The sequence below is a fragment of the Vespa crabro genome, chromosome 8 (genome assembly GCF_910589235.1).
Source record: "Vespa crabro chromosome 8, iyVesCrab1.2, whole genome shotgun sequence".
Lineage (NCBI taxonomy): Eukaryota > Metazoa > Arthropoda > Insecta > Hymenoptera > Vespidae > Vespa > Vespa crabro.
Window position 1 is genome coordinate 3,148,685 of NC_060962.1, and position 20,547 is coordinate 3,169,231.

The 20,547-nt window shown below is 32.3% G+C and overlaps 1 protein-coding gene across 10 annotated transcripts in view; it reads right to left on the reverse strand.

Annotated features, from left to right (window-relative positions):
* The window catches only part of LOC124425904 (venom dipeptidyl peptidase 4), a 276,649-nt gene that overhangs the window by 11,869 nt on the left and 244,233 nt on the right, over positions 1-20,547 (reverse strand). For all 10 annotated transcript variants that reach the window (XM_046966942.1, XM_046966947.1, XM_046966952.1 and 7 more), the window contains 3 exons: positions 12,515-12,684; positions 10,331-10,570; positions 9,095-9,330 (listed from right to left, as the gene is read on the reverse strand). In XM_046966942.1, coding sequence (XP_046822898.1) covers positions 9,095-9,330; positions 10,331-10,570; positions 12,515-12,684 — 646 coding nt within the window. The remainder of the gene's footprint in view (positions 1-9,094; positions 9,331-10,330; positions 10,571-12,514; positions 12,685-20,547) is intronic.

Below are 20,547 nucleotides of genomic sequence, written 5' to 3' on the forward strand. Positions count from 1 at the left end.
GAAAATTCGAGATGAAAATTCTCGTTTCAATAGACGGACACTATAGTTCGTAATTTGTTACTACGTGTTTTCCCTTAATAACTCATTTGTTTGGATTATCTGTAAAAACTTTGAAGCATCTAATCGAAGCGAACGACGATTAATTTACAAGGATGAGATAGAAACTATTTTGAAAAAAAAAGAAAATAATAAAATACAAAAACAATAAAAAAGAATCTTTGAACGTTCGTCGAAATAATCTCGTACCTCGATTTATTCGTTCGTCGAATGATGATTTTTTTTTTATAATTACATTACTAATATATAAAATATATCGATGAAATGGATTTGTTAAATTGAATTATACATTTTTTAATAATACGTTGGACAATTATTCGGAACAAAAATTCTATTTGTTATCAGTTTAAAATAAAATTGTGTGTAATCATGATTATTTATATCACACTATTTTAAAAACGTTTAGCCGGATATCGTTCATGAAAATAAAATTTAAAATAAAATAAAAAAATTCGATCTACTTCGGATCTCGTTTACTTCAGAAATCAAAGAGTGTTGAAATACGGACCTACTAGCGGTAATATTAGAAAAGTGGGTCGTTTTACTGTGTGTTATCACGTTTCTAAACGATAACTTTCCTATATCCCCTTCCTTTCTCTCTCTCTCTCTCTCTCTCTCTCTCTCTCTCTCTCTATCTTTTTCTTTTCTTCTCCCTCTCTCTCTCCCTCTCTTCCTCTCTATCACTCCCTCTCTTTGTGAAGAGAAGAGAATTCAAGCGCAGATGCAACGAAGCTTCGCCAACTTGAGATTACTCTGCTCAAAGCCTTTCATAAGACACATACCTAACTAACCCAAAGAAAACGTTTCCTTAGTTGAGAGAGAGACAGAAAGAGAGTATGAGAGAGAAAGAGAGAGAGAGAGAGAGAGAGAGAGAGAGAGAGAGAGAGAATACTCGAAAGACAGCTTCTTCAAACATTTCCATCTGAAATTGGTAAAATTCCTTTGGCTATTAATTTCAACAAATATCTTACAAATTATAGAACTTTTATCGTGTCATGAACTTTCAAAAACTTTCATAATAACGAATAGTGTTATTTGGCAATCGAAAGTAGACGAACTCGTATTCATTTATTCAGAGACGGACGAGATACGTCCGAAAGTTACTGCTAAATTAATATGCTGTCAAGAAAATAGAATTCTTAATTCTTAATTCGATAGAGAGTATGCTAAAATCGTTGGTGAAACGATAGAAAAAAGACGATAATTTTCAAAGTTTTCTAACGAATTTTCTTATATCTCGTAGGAGGACATTTTCATTGATCGTTATTTCGAGTTTGGCCGAAGATCGATCGATTTTCTTTTGGTAAAAGACGAAACGCGAATCAACATCGAGTGTCACGTATTCGAGGAAGTTGTTTATGTAGGAGATGAATAGCGATCGAATGAATGAGAGCGAGAGAGAGAGAGAGAAAGAGAGAGAGAGAGAGGGAGAGAGAGAGTATAAGGAGGAGTAGACAAAGTCCTTTAAGATTGATGCGATAGGCCAAATTAACAACATGCTCAAATTAATCCAATTTGAATGACCCCCAGACTCATCCATCTTGCCAGTTCCGCGAAACTACTGTTCTGTTCGAGTACTCAGTCGGTTGCTTCGCTTCGACGATTGCTGTATAGATGTTAAGTGAGAAGGAAAGAGAGAGAGAAAGAGAGAGAGAGAGAGAGAAAAGATAAGGGCAGAGCTTTCGAACTAGTATTTCAGAACTATTATCTTGTAAAATTGAATTACTACCTTTCCCTTTTGTTCAATTCTCTTCATACTTTAGTAATACTCCAAGTCATGTGGAATCGAAGAAAGTTTGTTGTTTAGGATCAAAGGCAAAATCAAGGTAGCCAATGGAAGTTCTGAACCTTGGTTACATCGTTTACTTTGATTTTATCGAAATTTGGAAATATCCTTAATAGATCGTACCACGAAATCGTTATTTCTCTTCCTTTAATTAGATCAATTTGACAAGAAGAGAGAGAGAGAGAGAGAAAGAGAGAGAGAGAGAGAGAGAGAGAGAGAGATAGAAATGTTCTAAATTTGCTATCTCAAACTATTTGAATAACGCGGTTGAAACAAGAATTGAAAACAATTGGAATGTTGAAATTATCAGTAAACGATCGATTAGGATGAAACCGCAGAGCGGTTAAATTCCTCGTAACTATCACGTTTATGTATTTTCAAATAAAAACTAAAAAACAATTAAAATATTTTTAATCAATTGATCTCTTTTTTTTTTATATAAAACGATTAAACAATCAACTTGAAATTTGAAGCATCGCTTTTTTTGCTACAGTGGATGAACGATATATCAAATATTATTATATTACGTTCACATAATTTGTTATTTAAAGTCATATATATTTACATAGATAAATAAATATGAAAATGATAATGAATCTAATTGAAAATTTTGTCTAAAATAAAAAATCTTCTAATGTAATGAAAAATCTTCTATCGCGAATGTTGATTAACAATGTTGATTGCATTAATTTCGTCTTTAAAAAAAATTGAAGAGATTTACAGAATAATTAATAATACTTATCTAGCAATTAAACTCGCTTTGCAGTTTAATGGTAACAAAAATATGCGTTGAACGCGTTTAATTCTTTTCTTTTTTTAACGTCTAGTTTTTGATAATCTCGCGAATGCCTTTTTAAGAATATCAACTTTAACAGTTTCTAATTGCTACTTTGCACGAGAACACTTTTTAAACGTTAAGTGTTTACGCGGTTATTATAGCACGTATTAATAAAAAAGAAGTGAAACGACCAGTAATTTCTTGTGATTTAATGTTTTGATATTCCATTAAAAATCTTCGACAGAATTCATTTTCTAGAATAGAAGGAAGGAAAAGGATTATCGTTCGTGATTGTCTGTTCATTCGAAGAATAGGATTCTCATTCATTTTCTTCTTTTCCGATACCGAGAATGAAAGTTGAAACTAACCGAGCACGTATTTCGGACGACATTTATTCGATCCTTTCTATTGGAAATATCGTTCAATTAAAAAAAAATTTTTTTTTTTCATTATCGAATAAACGATTTAACATCCAGTTCGAAAAAAAAAGATCTTTCATATAAATCCTATCGTAAAAATTACATATAGAAATTGTTTGCTAATATGATTCTCCTGTATAATAATGATGATGATAATAAGTATATGAAAATAAACAAGTTTTAATATTTATTTTCTACATTATTTATACGAAATTATTTTTTACATTATTTATACGATTAAATATTTAACATTCATATATCTCTATGAATAAAATAAATTGTTAAGTTTAAGAGTCAAAATTAGATAGATTTAAGTCTCTCTCTATCTCTCTCTCTCTCTCTCTCTCTTTTTCTTTCTCTTTGTATGTGTCTGTCTATCTGTCTTTCGAATAGAATTGTTGGTAAAGTTAGAAAGGATCCTTCTCTGTTCGTAGAACTTCTCACCCTTTCGCATCTGGTTGGTATTCTCTTTGATCGATCTTCATATATTGGGCGTTTAAGCATGTTTGACTTGTTCTACATTGAGTATCGTGTTGAAGCATGCGCGAACCGTAAATGCAGCATCGGCGAATAACTTCCGAATGCCAACAGCATCCCTCTCACCCTCAACTCCTTCCTTAACCCTTCGCGTTTATATCGCCTTAATGATTAATTCATGCGCATTACTCCGCATACTACAACCGACCTCCTTCCTTCTTGCACATTTCCAATGTAGTACCGATGAGTTGCATGGTATAACGAACTAACTCGGTTAAGTTCATTAACTATGCGCGAGTAACGATACAAATGAGTTTTGCTTTAGATCGAACGAAATTTTTTTACTACGTTCAGTTTTTCTTAAAGGAATGTCACATTTAATGATGTCTAAGTTAAAAAAAAGATCCTAATTTCAAGATATTTAAATTATATATTTACTTATTTACTTATCATCATTATGGTGTATATATATATATATATATATATATATATATATATATATATATATTATGTTTTACATTATATATTAAAAGTATAGGTTGAAACGGATAAATTTATGTGACAATTTTTGATCGTTTATAATACTTGATAGCATTATATCTTTCTGTTAGACGAAATCATGGTATAAAATAAAGATTTGAACTTTTAGTTTTTCAAATTTTCTAGAAGAACGAGCCGTAACAAATTTCAAATCAACGTCAGAACATTTCCAGAGCTTTCGTTGAAAAAAAACCGCATGCTTTCGCACTTGCTTTATCTCTTCCAGGGCTTTCTCACAAACACACACACACACACACACACACACACACACACACATACATACATACACACACATACATACACACACACACTGCTTATCTAACTTTTCTACCCTACCGTGGTTCACTTCAAAAATTCATCACCCTCAGTTTAGAATCGTTGAATTCAGTATTTTTCTCCCATTTGTATTTGTGTTCTTTTCTCGCCTCTCTTAAAGTGAAGATACATTTCTTTTTTTCTTTTGTAAAATCGTTCGAAACTTGTAATCATTACGGATAATCTTAATCTAATCGAAAGCTTTTCAAGGAACGAAGAGTTTCGGCGACAAATTTATTGATTGCCTTTCAGTTCTCAGCTATTAGCTCGTTCTTTTACAATTAAAGTCGACCTCTTTCATCGATCTTCTTGTATTTCTTTTTCTCCGGCTATTTTTCTTTTCATTTCTCTACTAACCATCTTTCTTTTTCTTCTTTCTTCTCATTCTCTCTCTCTCTCTCTCTCTCTCCTTCTCTCTCTCTTTCTCTCTTTTTCTCTCTCTTTATTTCTTTCTATCTCTTTTACTTTACTCATCACGTTCTTACTTTATCCTTCTCTTCCCTCTTTCATCTTTTCCCTCTTCTGATCATCTTTTTCTCATCGATTCACTCAACGTACTCTTCTTTTCTACTAGCTCGAAAATCGTTCACCTTCGTTGATTAGTCAAACCTGTTTGTTTCTTAAATCTTTTTTTTTTTGTTATTTCATTTTTTCTTTTCTTTTTTTAACAAAAAAATGAAAAGGAGAAAGAAAGGAAAAAGAGAAAGAGAGAGAGAGAGGAGAGACGGGAAAGTAAACAAAAAAAAGAAGCCGAGCCCTCTTTCCTACCGAGTTTTATGCTCAGGCTAAGTAGTTGTTATCATAGCGCTATAACATTCTTTTGTAAATTTTTGCTTTTGAACGTAAGCCTTCGACCAACCGCAAGAAGAAACGGATGACAGTCTGTTGCTCTTCTTTGATACAACGATATAGTAACGGTGGGATCATTTTAAGCAAAACCATAACCTTCCCTGAACTGAACCTTTAGGACAAAAAATATGAATGTTAAAACAGCTACTTGAATTAACCTGTTAGTGAACCTAGTACGCAGGTAATAGGTATGCAGCAACCTATCTCGTGAAAGAGAACGATGTACTTTGTAAAAAAATATTAAAATTGCTTATTCTCGTCGAATTTACCTTTTTTAGACCATCGCCGACCCACTTTTGTTATACGTACATTGTTTGCTGACAATGTCGTTCTTTCTTTCTCTTTCTCTCTCTCTCTCTCTCTCTCTCTCTTTTCTTTTTTTTCTTTTTTTTCTTGTTTTTTTCCCTTCCATGTTCCTTTTCGCAAAAGTTACGATTGAAAAAGTTTATAATAACGAACTTGGGACAAATACTGATCATCGTCTTGGTAAAATTTGTAAAGGAGCGAAAATGCTTGAACGGTTCGTTGAATATCGCTGAAAGGATCTTCTTCTGAAAAATAAATATGAAATACAGCGAATAAAGAAGACAGTTTCCGGCAACTCTCTCGTCCACTTCTTATATTCCTTTCGTCGAATATTTTTCTAGCTGATACTATAACATAAACGGGAAGATAATACTTCTTTTCAAAAACGAAAAGTACTTTCATAAACGTAATACGTAGAAAAATTCAAGTACCTATATTTTCTCTAATATATTATAACTATATACCATTTACGTTAAACTGCATAAATATTTGTCATTTGCAAATTTAATTCCCGCGTTTGTGAGAGTTCTTTACTTTCTCGACGAAAGAAAATCGAAAGGTAAAAGTAAAGAAAATGAAGCCCAGAACTGAAGGCTGCCGAGTGAATTGTCAGAGAAAAAGAAAAATACATTCGAAATGCGGGTTTTAAAATCCTCTTTTTTGCTCTTTCTCTCTCTTTCTCTCTCTCTCTCTCTCTCTCTCTCTCTCTCTTCATCTCTCTCTATTTCTTTCTCTTTATTCCGTACAGGCTGCTCGTGTAATTTCTACGGGATTATATGGCAATTAGTTACAATTTTATTTACTTACTTGAAAAATCGGCATGACCAGTCTAATCCGTTTTTCCATTAACATATGGAAATATAAGAAAATATAGAAAGAGATAGAAAGAGAGAGAGAGAGAGAGAGGGAGAAAGAGAGAGAAGAAAATTCGTATTCCTGATTCATTTAAAGAGATCAAAATTATGAACGAGCATATATCAAAGTTTTTCCAACTAAGGGATATGCTTAAAGATACGTTTGGAAATATGAAAAAAAGAAAAAAAGAAAAAAAGAAAAAAAGAAAATGGTATTCTTTGAAAGGTGCATTAAAATATTCAATAGAATATTCGAGTATTATTGAAACAGCAATTAAGAAATTTCGATTTGACATCTCTTTCAATTATTAAAGAATATTTTGTGTATTTACCATGGCGAAGACAGAACAAGGTAATATGCGATTATTCCGCGCGACAACGCACTCCAGAAAATGGGAAGAAATGAAAATGTGATGTAGAGGAGGAAGGCTTGGATATTTGCTTTCCATAATCGTAGGTACTTCAGACAAAGGAGAAAAGGACGCGCTTTACTTCCTATTTTGGCTTCAAATGCAAAAGAGAAAGAGAAAGAGAGAGAGAGAGAGAGAGAGAGAGAAGACGTATTTACAACGGCACTCAGCATTGAGTGGGGAAGATCCGCAGACGCGGAAAAACAGGATTCGCGCAGTCACTCGTAGGAGATTTCATTTAATTTATGAACGCGCAATTAAGTCGGCGACTTCTTGCGGAGAAATCTACACCATGGACTAGCCTCCTTTTTTATCTTTCTCTTTCACTCTCTCTCTCTCTCTCTCTCTCTCTCTCTCTTTCTATTCTATCTCTATTTCTCTCTATCTGTATCTCTATCTCTATATCTTTCTCTTTCTCTGTTTAAATTTGCTGCACTCGAAACGTGAAGAAAGATAAAGAGGGAGAGGATAGAGAGAGAGAGAGAGAGAGAGAGAGAGAGACAGAGAGAGAACAAAATTCGGAGAAATTCTGCTCTCACTTCGTAAATTACTTCCGGACCATTTCGTTCGTTCACTATCTTTCTGAATATCTTTAGCTTTCTGGATAAGCTGCTTCTCTTATACACCTACACGATGATTACTGCAGACTATATGAGTCGAGTTAGTAACAAATAATTTTCAAATTCGATATTTCCTTTAAATATGTGAAAATATATATATATATATATATATATATATATATATATATGCGAAAGTGACTTGTAAAGATAAATTCATGTAATTAGTTACCACGATATTACGTTAAAACGATGGAATGATTCATGTCGTACAGACAAAAAATATCTATAATGTAAAAATCGAATGATTTACGTGTCACGTATATATATATATATATATATATATATATATATATATATATATATATATATAATGTTCATGATAAATTGTTAGATCGATAAAAGAATTCTTTAAAACTTGTCAAATTCGGGAAAAATGGAGATACGTAGTTTTATCAAGCGGTCCATCTTGAAAGGTGTTAATTTCAAGCAAAGTGATAATATATGTGTAGAATAGTGGAAAAGAGAAAGGGCGAATGAATTCGTACGATGTTCACCCTTGGAGAAAGTTAACTTGTGAATCTGTTTAATTCGGTTGCTCTTGCAAACTCGAACCTGCGGAGTTTCGATTAAGTTTTCGAGACACTGATTAATTCCTTACTTCAAGATCTTAATGCGATGGAATTAATTCGTTGATAAAACTGAAATGCGTGTTAGTATTCGTTGCTAGCGAAATTATTCTTGTGATCTCCGTAACCGAATTTTTAACTATATACATTAACATTCTTTTTTACGATCTTTTTCTTTATATATAAATTTTTTTTCTCTATTTTATTTCAAACTATAGCTTCTCGAAGTATAGAATCTTGTATCATTGGTATGAATTAGAATCAGAAATAATTTTGTATCATTGATATGAATTTTTTTTTTTGCGTCATCAAGTTTTATAATAAACCAATGTTTCCGATTTGCTGTAGAAAGGGAATTTCGATAGTCAAAAGATTAATCAATTTATAATGAAAATAACGTCCCTCAGTGGATAACAGGCAGTGTTGAACCTCAGCGGCAAAGCAATTAGTGCGTGAAAGAGTTATTAATGATTATTTAATCGATGGACTAGCGTGCTTTAGGAATATTACGTCCAGGTGTGCTACGTACGAAAGGTCCGTATGGAACCATTGATTATCCCCAATTTTGCGGTTAAATATGCATTTACAGAAAATACACTCGCGGCGAGGTTTGGGGAGAACGTTAATAGAATATATAACATAAATTGTAATATAACAATATTTTTATTGAAAATTTTCCTTTCTTGATATTCAAGATTTTAATAATTTTTCTTTCTTTCTTTTAAACGAGAAAATCGAATTTGTCGATGGATGTACGTGCTCTTTTTTCTTTCTTTTTTTTTTTTTTTTTTTTTTTTTATTATTATTTTTTAACAATGATTGTCCTTGCCAAGAAAGCTGGGCAGAACAAGAAATGAAAAGAAAAAAAGAAAAGAACTAAACACCATCATCGCATCGGTATTCATGGATTAAATCAAATCCGCATCAATGCAGGAGTTATGCAAATTCTCATAGTAATTCAGTTGCACTCTAATTGCCGATCCCAGGACTATCGAGCCAGTAACTGCTCGGACTATGCAGCCTATATAATATTGCTGTACAATTTGGTTATATACAAAGCAGGTTTGTTCTATTCCATTCGTGATTCGTACTTAAGGATATCATAGATTATACTTACACATACGAATTCTCTTGGTCCCATGCAACTATTTCAGTTACGACGAAGTAGCCGGAAGTTAGAGAAACCGTAATCGGATTTACACTCGTTGCATTCTTAACCAAAACAAGATGTCTCCAATCTGTACCGTCCTTTTGCTTTCTTGGCAATATTAACAAGAAAGAAGTGCCATCCTTGCTGAACAATGGCGCTTCGAATTGTTCGACCCAACCGTTCTTCTCGATGTAAGTTAGAGCCTGCAAAAATAATTTGTTTTCTTTTTATTTTCTTTTTCTTTCCTTTCCTTTTTTCTTTTTTTTTCAACGTAAATTACTTTTCTACGTTTTTTTTTTTTTTTTTTTTTTTTATATATAAACGTAAATAAATTTCAATTATTGTTTAAATATGAAATAAAACGAAGAGAAAGGGTATTTCCGACTATTTCCGACTTTGAAATTGTACACAAATCGATAGCTCACTTTATCGAGTTCTCTTAACGAGCGAATAATATTTCCTCCCATCGAAGCAATTTACGTAGTGGTCTATGTCAAATCATTCCGTCGGATCTCTGTTTAATCGAATAACAGTATTAATTGAAATGTTCCAGTTGACAGAACGCGGATTCACGAGAATCAATTAGCGGAACGACGTAAGCAAGCGTTCGTAAACTTATCGACAACAAACATTCGAGTAGACACATAGACACATATAAACCTAGAAATGTAGCAAGAGAACAGTCTCACCGTTTCTGATCGCGTAATTTCGCGCTTTCAAATGGTCCCTTTCTCTCCGATGGCGAGAAACGAGAGAAGAGAGTAACCGAGAGAACTAGACGAAGTGTAATTAAGCAGCATTCGTCTTTGACAGGTCCCAGTGTAGCTTTAGAATATCGCAAAGCGAATGGCTACCACCACCACTACCACCACCACCTTCATCATCATCACTACCACAATTACTACTGCAAGAAGTGTATTCAATTTGTGTGTGCACGCACCTACACGTACAGACACGTACAGTATGCATATATATATATATATAAACGTATGTGTGTAAACGCATGCTTCGCGTTAGGTCGTCAAGATTACGACTTATGTTAGTAGCGTCCATTAAGAGAAGAGAAGGAACGAGAGTTGTTGAGGTATATGAAGGGTTTCGCTATTATTGCAAAATTGACCACGAAAAGAACAAAGAAACAAGGCAGAGAGAGAGAGAGAGAGAGAGAGAGAGAGAGAGAGAGAGAGAGAAAATTGTACTTACCGTCGTACAATTTGGTACGTGACTGCCAACGTCGCATAGTCGGAAGTATGCCATATTCTGTACCCTGTTCATCCAAGTTGCGTACACGTGATTATCAGTAGGAAAACTAACGGCCGACAATATCCTTTCAACCGACGACAATTCCGTAGGATGCTCGATCTCGATTAATCTCGTGTTACCACGTACCACCTCCTCGAGATCGACATAGAAGAGCTTTACGGTAGGATTCTTCGTGCCACTCTGAAATGATAATAAAAACAGCAGATAGAGACGGTGAAAGAATGTACAAAGAATAAAGAAAAAAAAAAAAGAAATAAGAAAAGGAAAGGAAAAAATCAGAAATCACTTTTCTTTTTATCGAAAAAGAAAGAAAACAAAAAAAGACAAAAATGAGAAGTGAAAAGAAAAAAAACGAAAAAAAAAGAAAAAAAAGAAGAACTTTCGTTTGTTTTCATCGAATCATCCTCTTTTAAGATGAGCTTGAAATCAAAATAATGGGATGCGTCTCTTTAAAAGCATACTCAGTGAACGAAGCTTGTCAGCTCTCGCCTATGGAGATGTATTTTTTTTAATCTATTGGATGGCTCCCTTAAGCTGGATGCTGTCTCTGCTCTTTAAATTCCCTTTCCCAACTAAAATGATTTTTTATTCGAAAGGAAATCGAATAGCTTGATAGAAGAAGAGTGGGGGGGAGGGAGGGATACTTTTAATGGAAGTCACGTGTTATTTAAGTCGAGGTAAACGTGGGTCGAACAAATCAGCTGAGATTGTTTCTTTTTCCTCGAGGGACAAGGGGGAAAAATTGCAAAATAAGTTTTTTCTTTCTTTCTTTTATCTTTTCTTTTCTTTTTTACATATATATATTATATATACACGTACATACGCAAGTAAGACTATTTTACACATTTCGAATAAATCGAATATATAAAAATTTGAAATATATCTTTATATTTCATGTCGGTCGGTTTGGCATTCTATTGTTCTTTCTTTATTACCTTTTTTTCTTTTTTTCTTTTTTTTTCTTTTTTCTTTTATTTTGATACCGAGATATCATCTCCTTTTTTAAAGTCGGTGACATTAATCGCGACTTACAAAAGAGTGTTGAAAAATGCAAAGGTATCTCGTTCGGTCCTATCCTTTCCTACTCTCAGCTTTAAACTCTAGTTAGAAGGCTTTTAATCTTTAAACGAGGGTACCGCAACGCGTCAGAGAAAAAGAGAGAGAAAGAAAGACAGATAGAGATAGAGATAAAGATAGATAGAAATAGAGATAGAGACAGAGATAGACAGAGAGAGAGAGAGAGAGAGAGACTCGAAGAGCACCCACTTTAAGGTCGTGGTATTCTAAAGTGCCACGATATTTTCACCTTTATCATGAAAACTAATTTTCCATACGTTTTTATATTAAGACAAATTATTCAAATTATCGTTAAATAAGAAAGAACGGAACGATCATTGCAGTTACGTCAAAATAAAAGTTCGAATATGAAAATATATGTTTCTGTGTTCGCGAGTATTCGTGAAGGTACTTAATAAGTAGGATAATTTAATCGCAAATTCGACAAGTAGGTGTTCCTATCGATCGACGACGACAACGATGCTAGTGTAGTATCGTTGACTCGTAAAGCAATTAACTAACTACGTCTATGTAATCATTTGTGACGCACGCGTGACACGGTACTCGAGCTAGGCGTGCGATTAATTTGCACGATTGCAGCTAATTGGATTGCCAATAGATCGTGATATTTGATCGCTTATTGAAATTAATAGAATATTTATGAGTGTATTGAAAATTAAGCTTCAAAGTAGTATTCTTATGAAAAAAAAAAAAGAAAGAAAAAATAAATATATGAATAAATAAAAGTAAAAATAAATGAATATACGAATAAAGAAAAATAAAAATGAATAAAAATAAAATAAAATAAAATAATATAATATAAAAAAGAAACGACAATGACGAAGAATTATATAATTTCGTTATCATTCATTATACGTAACTATATAATGAAGAATAGAAATAGCCGAGATAATTGTTCTTTTTCGTTTTAACAGCGGATTTAATCATTGACGGAACTACTTAAACCATGAACAATGATAACTTGCCAATGGCTATCCTAGATATACATTTCGAAAAGCTAACATCGTCGTGTATGACTCGAAGGCTAAACGGAGTTTCAGTGCTTACCTTCGGATAGTGAATCGGTATAGCCGACGTGTATTGGAAAGTCAAACTTCCTGGAAATCCATAAAATGGTATGTTCATAACCGGTGTCAAGGTATCATTGAAGTATCCAAAAGCCAGTTTCGAGCCGTTCGGTGAAAACCATAATGCTTTGTTAGAACTGAATACTTCCTCTGAAAAAAAAAGAAAGAATAAAAGGGATCGTTTTATGTTTTTGTTGTTTCAAATATTTATTAATAAATAAATAAAATCGATTTTAATCAATGAAAAAAAGTCTTGATTACAAATCATATTATATTTATATATTTTAATTCGTATTAGAGTAATGAATTTAATTAATTTGCGCATGTGACAAACTAATAGTGAGATACAACATTATGACAGTTTTTATTTTATTCGACTGGATGAACTCGTAGGGACGTATATTGACCATTCTTTCGCTCAAAAACTTTATCGAGGTCAAAAAGTTTTTATCTTGGTTCTCGTTTCGTTCCAATGGAACGCGACTCCATCGTTTTCTCTCTTTAAGTAAAACGTTAAAGGAAGTATATACATTCTTCTTGATGTTTTTCTCTTCTATTTGCGTTATATTACCTTTTATTTTTTCTTCTTTCGATTATAAATAAATCTTTTTAAATAACATTTTCTTCGTGATAAATTATGGAAAAATAATAAAGAAAATGAATCCACTTAAAAAAAAAATCCAATAAAAATAATTTAAATGCATTTCATACGTATTTTTGTTTATTTAGTTTGGTATGCAAACGTGTATAGATACGTGAAATTGTTTAAAACAAATTAAATTTAAACTAATATATATACTTTTTAGTGTATTTTTTCAAAGAACTTTTGTTCGATAACATTATACAAAGGATTTACAAATAGGTATGTTATATGTATTCGTGTAAATTCTAAACGTTGGAGTAAGTAACTTTAATTAATTCTCTAGTTCTCTGAAAGGTTTGAGAAACTAAACCAATGTAACTGACGATAGTTAGAATTAAATTCTTCCTTTTGTTAAGAGCAAAGAATTTTATTCGTAAATGTTCTTTTTTTTTTTTTATTCGTCGTAAGATTTTAAAAAAAATAATAAAATGAAATTTAATAAATCATCTCATTAAATTCACACGAATGAAATATCCATAATTTTTTTATACTTTATATTATTCATATAATAATATGAATCACTTTTCATTTATTTCGGTTGGAAATTATTTTTTTTTTTATTTACTTTTTTTCAAAGATTAGCACGGATCGTTCGGCTCGTAAGATCCTTGATATCAACGAAACTGAAGCAGTTTGTTCGATATTTTGAAAAGGTCGTGGCATGAACGATCGTGACACGAAAGAAAGAGATTCGAGAGTCTTCGTTTTAGTATGCTTGAAGGTATATAGTAGCCTTGGTGGTGTACCATCGAGGAAGGAAAAAAGAAAGAAAGAAAAAAGAGAAAGAAAAAGAAATATACAGACAGAAAGGAGAGAGAGAGAGAGAAAGAGAGAGAGAGAGAGAGAGAGAGAGAGAGAAAGAGAGAAAGAGACGTAAATATCTACTTTGGAAAGATCGCAAAGAAGGTTTGAACCTTCAGCGTCTCTTCGTGGAAGCAAAAGCCGCGAGAGGTAAGCTATAAAGAGAGGGTGAGATTTACTGATGGTTTAGGGATGGAGAAAAGGTGGTAGCATATTTTGAGATCGGTGCTGTTTTCTTATAACCCTTTGAGAGAGCGAATTCCTTTCTTGGATTCTTGAAAGAGTCGCGAGACTTTAGATAAAGAACGAGCTTCGACGAAAGCGTTGGATGGAAAAGAGAAAAAGGAGGAAAATAGAATGGAGAAAAAGAGAAATAGAGGGTAGGATAAAAAGAGTGGATGAAGAAATACGTTGAGAAGGAAAGAAGTATGGAGTGCGAAGGCTTCGTTTCAGTGAACGTGACGAGGGAGAAAAATAAGTGGTCGGGGATTGGGGATGAAATTTCGTGACGAGTGGTGGTGGAGAGGGTACGATTCGCGGTATACGTGTCAAGAAAAATATTCTTCGTCGAAATCTTCTCAGGAAGAATTTAAGTTTGGTTTTCAGATGCTTTTTGATACGAAAAATTCGCTTGATACAAACAACGATATTATCCTTTAGTTTTCATCCCACCACCAAAGGGATGTTATTTGTTTCTTGCGGCATACACTTAATAAATTTAATAGAGTTTCATCGAAGGATCAAAGGAAGTAGAGAAGTTTAGAACGTGATCAAAGCTATTCCTTTCTCCTCCTTTCCGACATTCTCTCTACCTTCTATAAAGATAAAACATGTAATATATTTGGAATGTGTAAGTATATTCTTGTGTATATACATGTGTGTATATTTCAATATTATCTATTTTCTTAATTATTTTGATTTATATGTTGACGTGTGATCGATTCTAAAGAGTAAAATCGTTGAAAAAATACTATATATATATTTTATACACATGTACATAGCTATCATAGTATTAATTATAATTGCTAGTTCTACTATGAATTTAATTGAACTAATCCTTCCAGTTACTTGAAGAATACCAGGAATATCAAGTGATAAGCTAACTGTAAATTCTAGAGTCAAGGAGTTAATTGCATGTGACCACATTGATCCAATCAAAGTGATCGATGTGCATGGAGGGAAACTCTTACAAGGATCTCAATATTATAATGATTTCGAGTACCTAAATATAATCGGAACAATATCGATCATTTAGAAGACTACTTCTTCCATTGACAAAATCGTCATTCATAATTATTTATACTTTAGACATCTTCGAGTTTCTAAGTAAGTCACTTGATTTTTTATTTCACAAATTATCACGTCTTTTTCGTTTTTCTTCTCTTTTTTTTCTTCCTTTTTCATTCTTTTTCTTTTTTGCAGTTGAAGTAAATAATATATTGAAGTGGAACGTCTTTCTCAATGATATTGAACGTTATGATGATACTCGATAGTTACTCAAACTAAGATGCATTACTTTCGTAATGTTACTTTGACACCGAATGTGAGATGGTTGCATCATGCAATACGGGTAAACTACTGAGAAACATTTTGCTAAGTAAGGCTCATGAGTTTAAGGAGAAGCAGAATTGTTAGTATCAACTTTAGCATTATTCTCAGCCATGGAATTCACCTTGAGATATAGTGGTTACTTGTAACATTTCTATTTGATCACCGACAAAGTAAAAAACGATAAATTTTCTTTGAAATTTCCCCCCCCCCTCTCTCTTTCTTTCAATTGATCACATTTTGCAAATTCATGCTATCAATTAAGAATCATTAATCTATATATTTTTACTTTATTTACCTTAATCTGAAATAATATCTGAAAGAATACCTGAAAGCTTTTCCATGTTACTCAACAAAATTTATTAGTAAAAATAATCTAATGAAATAATACTCTGCCCATAGCATTGATGTGACTTTAATAAAATACTGCAAAAATAAAAGAAGAAAAAAAGAAAAAAAAGAAAAGAAAAAAAACACTATAAGTATAATTTCATAACTAATTGACGCAACGATTAATATTTTAACTTTTATTATTGGAATAAAACTATTTAGATTCTTTAATGAGCCAAGAATTGAATGATTTCGTTTTAGTACTCGGTGAACTTTTGGAAAATTTGTTACAATTCTTCCGTTACGTTCCTATAATAACGAAAAGTAGAATGTACCCAAGGGTGTACTTGGAGCGAGGTACTTGACGTTAAAATAGCATAGAGAAGGAAAAATGGAGAAAGAGAAATTTATAGAGAATAGAATTCTCTTATTGTTAATAGCAAGGTTGTATGATGTAGATTTAAATCCGACTATAAATGAATTTCATCAGTTGGAAGGATTCGTTAGAAAGATTTAGAAGGATCGTTAGAAGGGCACACAGCTGTGCTTTATTTCTACGAAGACGAACGTCTACGGTGATTCTCTACTAACTATAAGCTTCGGCATCTGCTTTCGGAGAATGTGCACTTGCCTCGTTAATACCGACATCTTAACCGTACCCACGCATTATCCTCTGACGATAACGCGGTTAGAATTTCTAATCAAGCCACCCTTTCAGTAATCGTGACGTAACGGCGGATAGCTCGAACTTAACCAACTAGTGAAATTTTATATGTGTTCTTGCTTGTCCTTCAAATATTTCAATATAAACAATTGAATTTTTCGAATAAATTATTTTATTTATCGTTTTATTTATTTCTAGATTTATCGAATTATATATTCTCAGTTTTTTGTTTCTTTTTTTTTCTTCTTTTTTTCATTTCTTCTTCTTTTTTTCCTCTCCGAAGAAGCTACTCGCTTATTTTTGATACTCCGAAATAAAAAGGGAAGAGGTAGAAAGTCCGAGAAAACTTCGACGTTAAAAAGGCAATATTTTACGATGGCGTGGAACATGAAGCGTAATGTTGTAATGAAAGGTACGTTAAATATTAAAAATATAAATGATGGAAAAATAGAAACGTTAGACAAGGAAAAATTTTTCAAGTAGATAACAAAGGCCAAAAGGGTTTTCCAGTTTTTCTTTTTTCTTTCTTTTTTCTTGTATTATTTTCTGTTTTTTTTTATTCTCTTTTTTTTTTTTAATAATAAATATAGTATACTTTATTGAATATTCCATTTTATCTATTTATTTACGAATATTCGTAAGAAAATAGAATACAGAAAACTTTTATATGTACTATGATGGAATATACAATGCGAAGTTTAATGTAATAATGAAAAATACGTGAACGAAATTTAAGACGATAGTACTTGGTTCTGTTTAGCATCGTATACAGTTTTCAAGTATAAAATTATATTACTAGGAAGACCTTGATGTTACCTATAAATTTATCGTTTCACGTATACTACATGGTTTTACGAAAGAAATAAACTTTTATAGATCAAATTAATCATAATCATATAGATACGTAAGAATAATAATTTAATGGACTTACTGTTTCTCATTTATTTCATTGAATTCACTTTGACATATTTGAAATTATTTATTAATGTAATATTAATCGTTAAAATAACATCGCATCAAAGTTTGAAGAAAATTGAATAGCTCGTAAGCTTGCTTGGAATATAGACTAAATGTAAATTATCTTATACGTCCTCTTTCAAGAATATGGATGAAGTTTACTTAGTAGACAAAGTTTTGCTAATTTTCTTGAAAATCGTTCATACATTATAGTTATTGTAAAATTGGTCTAGGTTTCAAATTAGTCGCTATGCATCATCGTCATTGAAATTATCGTTGGCCTTATCGTCAAAGGATTTCATAGAATAATAGTACTTCGGACCGTTTAATCGTGATTAATAGTAGAGCGATATAACTTGTCTATGTGTGTAGTATGTATTCGTATGCAATTCAAATCAAACGTGTATATGTATATATGCAAATTCAGTATATGCGAATTGTATAATTAGTAGATCATTGTCTATTATCGTCTAATGTATAGAAGATATAAAATTATTACCGTGTTAATCGATTTTAATGTCAAAAGATTTAATAATATCCTACATTATATAGTTCGTATATCAAGATATTTATTCACAACGACTATATTTTTCCTTTCTCGATAAAATTTTGTAAAAGTTTTGATCTCATTTGAGAATTATCTTCATCGACTTTCAATATCGTCAAATGTTACAAATATTTTAGCCGTTATGTAATATCTGAGGCATATGAAATAGTGAAATACGTAAGACTCTTTGGAATTCTTAAAAATAAAATCGACTGAAATGCAACGTCGAAGCATTTGCTAGAGACGACAGTACAATAGTGACATTCGATTCCCGGTGGTGGTTCGATGAAATTCTGAGCACGGCACCTTTCCAACTGGCACCTGTCAACCTGTCAAGTATCGACTACCATCTTCAACTGATTAAATAAGAAGCAAGATTCTGAATTTGCAAGATGTCGATGTGTAGTATCTATTATAAGATATATCTAATATTATCTAGTCAATTGAATAATATAATTTTTAATAACTCCTATATTATTTTCGAATTATCATTTGAATTAATTGAAAAGATTAAGAAAATTATACAAAATATTTCATCTGTATAATTAATGTAACGTAATACTTTATAAAAATTATTCATAACATGTAATTTATGGAATGTATAGATGACAATACGTATCGTTTATAATTTTAAATAATAATATTTGTCTATCCGTTATGTTTGTAATTTTTGCAAATTACCAATTGTCAATTCGTAAGATTTTAACAAAAACATTAAACGATCATCTTGTTCTCGGATAAAAGTTAACGAAATAGTTCTATCTTCGATAATCTCTCTTATACATATTCAAATTACAAATTATCACTCGAGGTGAAGAATTGTTTCTTCCGTGTTTCTTTTTTTCAGTTCGACGGACATCTCTCATCTCCCATCTCTCTTTCCCATCTCTTCCCGCTTCCCACGGGAATCGTTCCTTTTCAACGAGAGAAGCGCGTAATTTTTTTTGCGGTTTGCGCTCACGACTAGATGGTCGAGATAATCGACTCGTCCACTTTTTCCATTACACAGAAGGACGACGTTACGTGGCATGTATAACAAAACGGGGAGAGTACTTTCTCTCTCTCTCTCTCTCTCTCTCTCTCTCTCTTTCTTTATATCTCTTTCTTTTCTGTGTGTTATTTTTTCGTTTTTCTTTTTCGTTTTTTTTCTATCTGTTTTTTTTTTTTTTTGAATTACTATGGTGAATCCGTAGCAGGCAGAAAAGTTTTTAGTTTCTCGTCGCGTTTCGTGTTATCGTTATGCTCGGCCCGTTGAACCGCTTGGACATTTCTCATCGTGCAAAGTGCCTACCCGTATTGCATCCCGGAACCGAAAATACGTTTTCTCTCTCTCTCTCTCTCTTTCTCTCTCTCTCTCTCTCTCTTTCTCTCTCTCTCTCTCTCTCTCTTTCTCTCTCTCTCTCTCTCTCTCTCTCTCTTTCCCTCTTTCCCTGTTAGACTTATACTGCATGTGTACAACAAGAAGGGGAGAAGCTTAAGAAGAAGAAGGAAAGGATGGATCAAGAGAAGAAGCAGAAGGAGATAAAGCAGGAGGAGAAGAAGTAACGGTAGCCACCGAAGTGGATCGTGATTCTCTTTAAGGAACTTAAAACCGAGTTTGAACTACCGATTGACGTTCATGTTAATGCACTACGAACTTCTCTGACAAAATAACGTTCACAAAGATTGCTCCTAACGCTATCAAGAGGAAATACATCAGGCAATCCCCTTTCGTTAAGTCGCTATCGTTCTCGTATCTCAAGAATTCTCAAGTTACCTTACTTCTCGATAGGGAGATAGAGAGGTAGAGAGAAAGAGAGAGAGAAGAGAAAGAAGAGAGAGAGAGAGAAAGAGAGAGAGAGAGAGAGAGAGAAGGATGTTCTCGTTTCTTCTTCCTCGAAAATAAGTTAAGAAAGATACGGATCCGTGAAGTTGAGGAAAATCAAATAAGAAAAGGTAGATCTTTGAAATCGAGATATAAAGTTCGTTTTATTATTTTGCTATATACTCAATGGATTTACGAATTTTAATATTAAGTACAATTAATAAAAAATAATGGAATTGATAATCGAATTACCAATCGATTAAAGAAGACTCAAATTGATACACGAGCAGATTGATACATAGAAATTTTCTGGACATTGTTTATATGTAACTCGATCATAGTACTAGATGTTTATTGTTTATCTATTTATTAAGATAGAGCGTAAATTTACGTATATTGACAATAATAGATATTATTCAATCATTTTCAGTTTTTATGGAGAAAAACGTTTCAATTAAATAATATTTGATTTATATAATTGAAATTATATTACAAAACAATATGAACGAAATAACATATCTTTAATAATAAAAATATCTATCAACAATCATATCAAGATATTTCATTACATGTATCAATTTAACAGGGCCGCAGTCGGGTAAATTGATACATTTTGATTTCATTAAATAAATGTTTTTTTTTAAATTTATTTTATATACATATTTCGTCAACAGTTTCATTTTCAATGTCTTAATAGAAAGTGCCAATGTACATTTTCA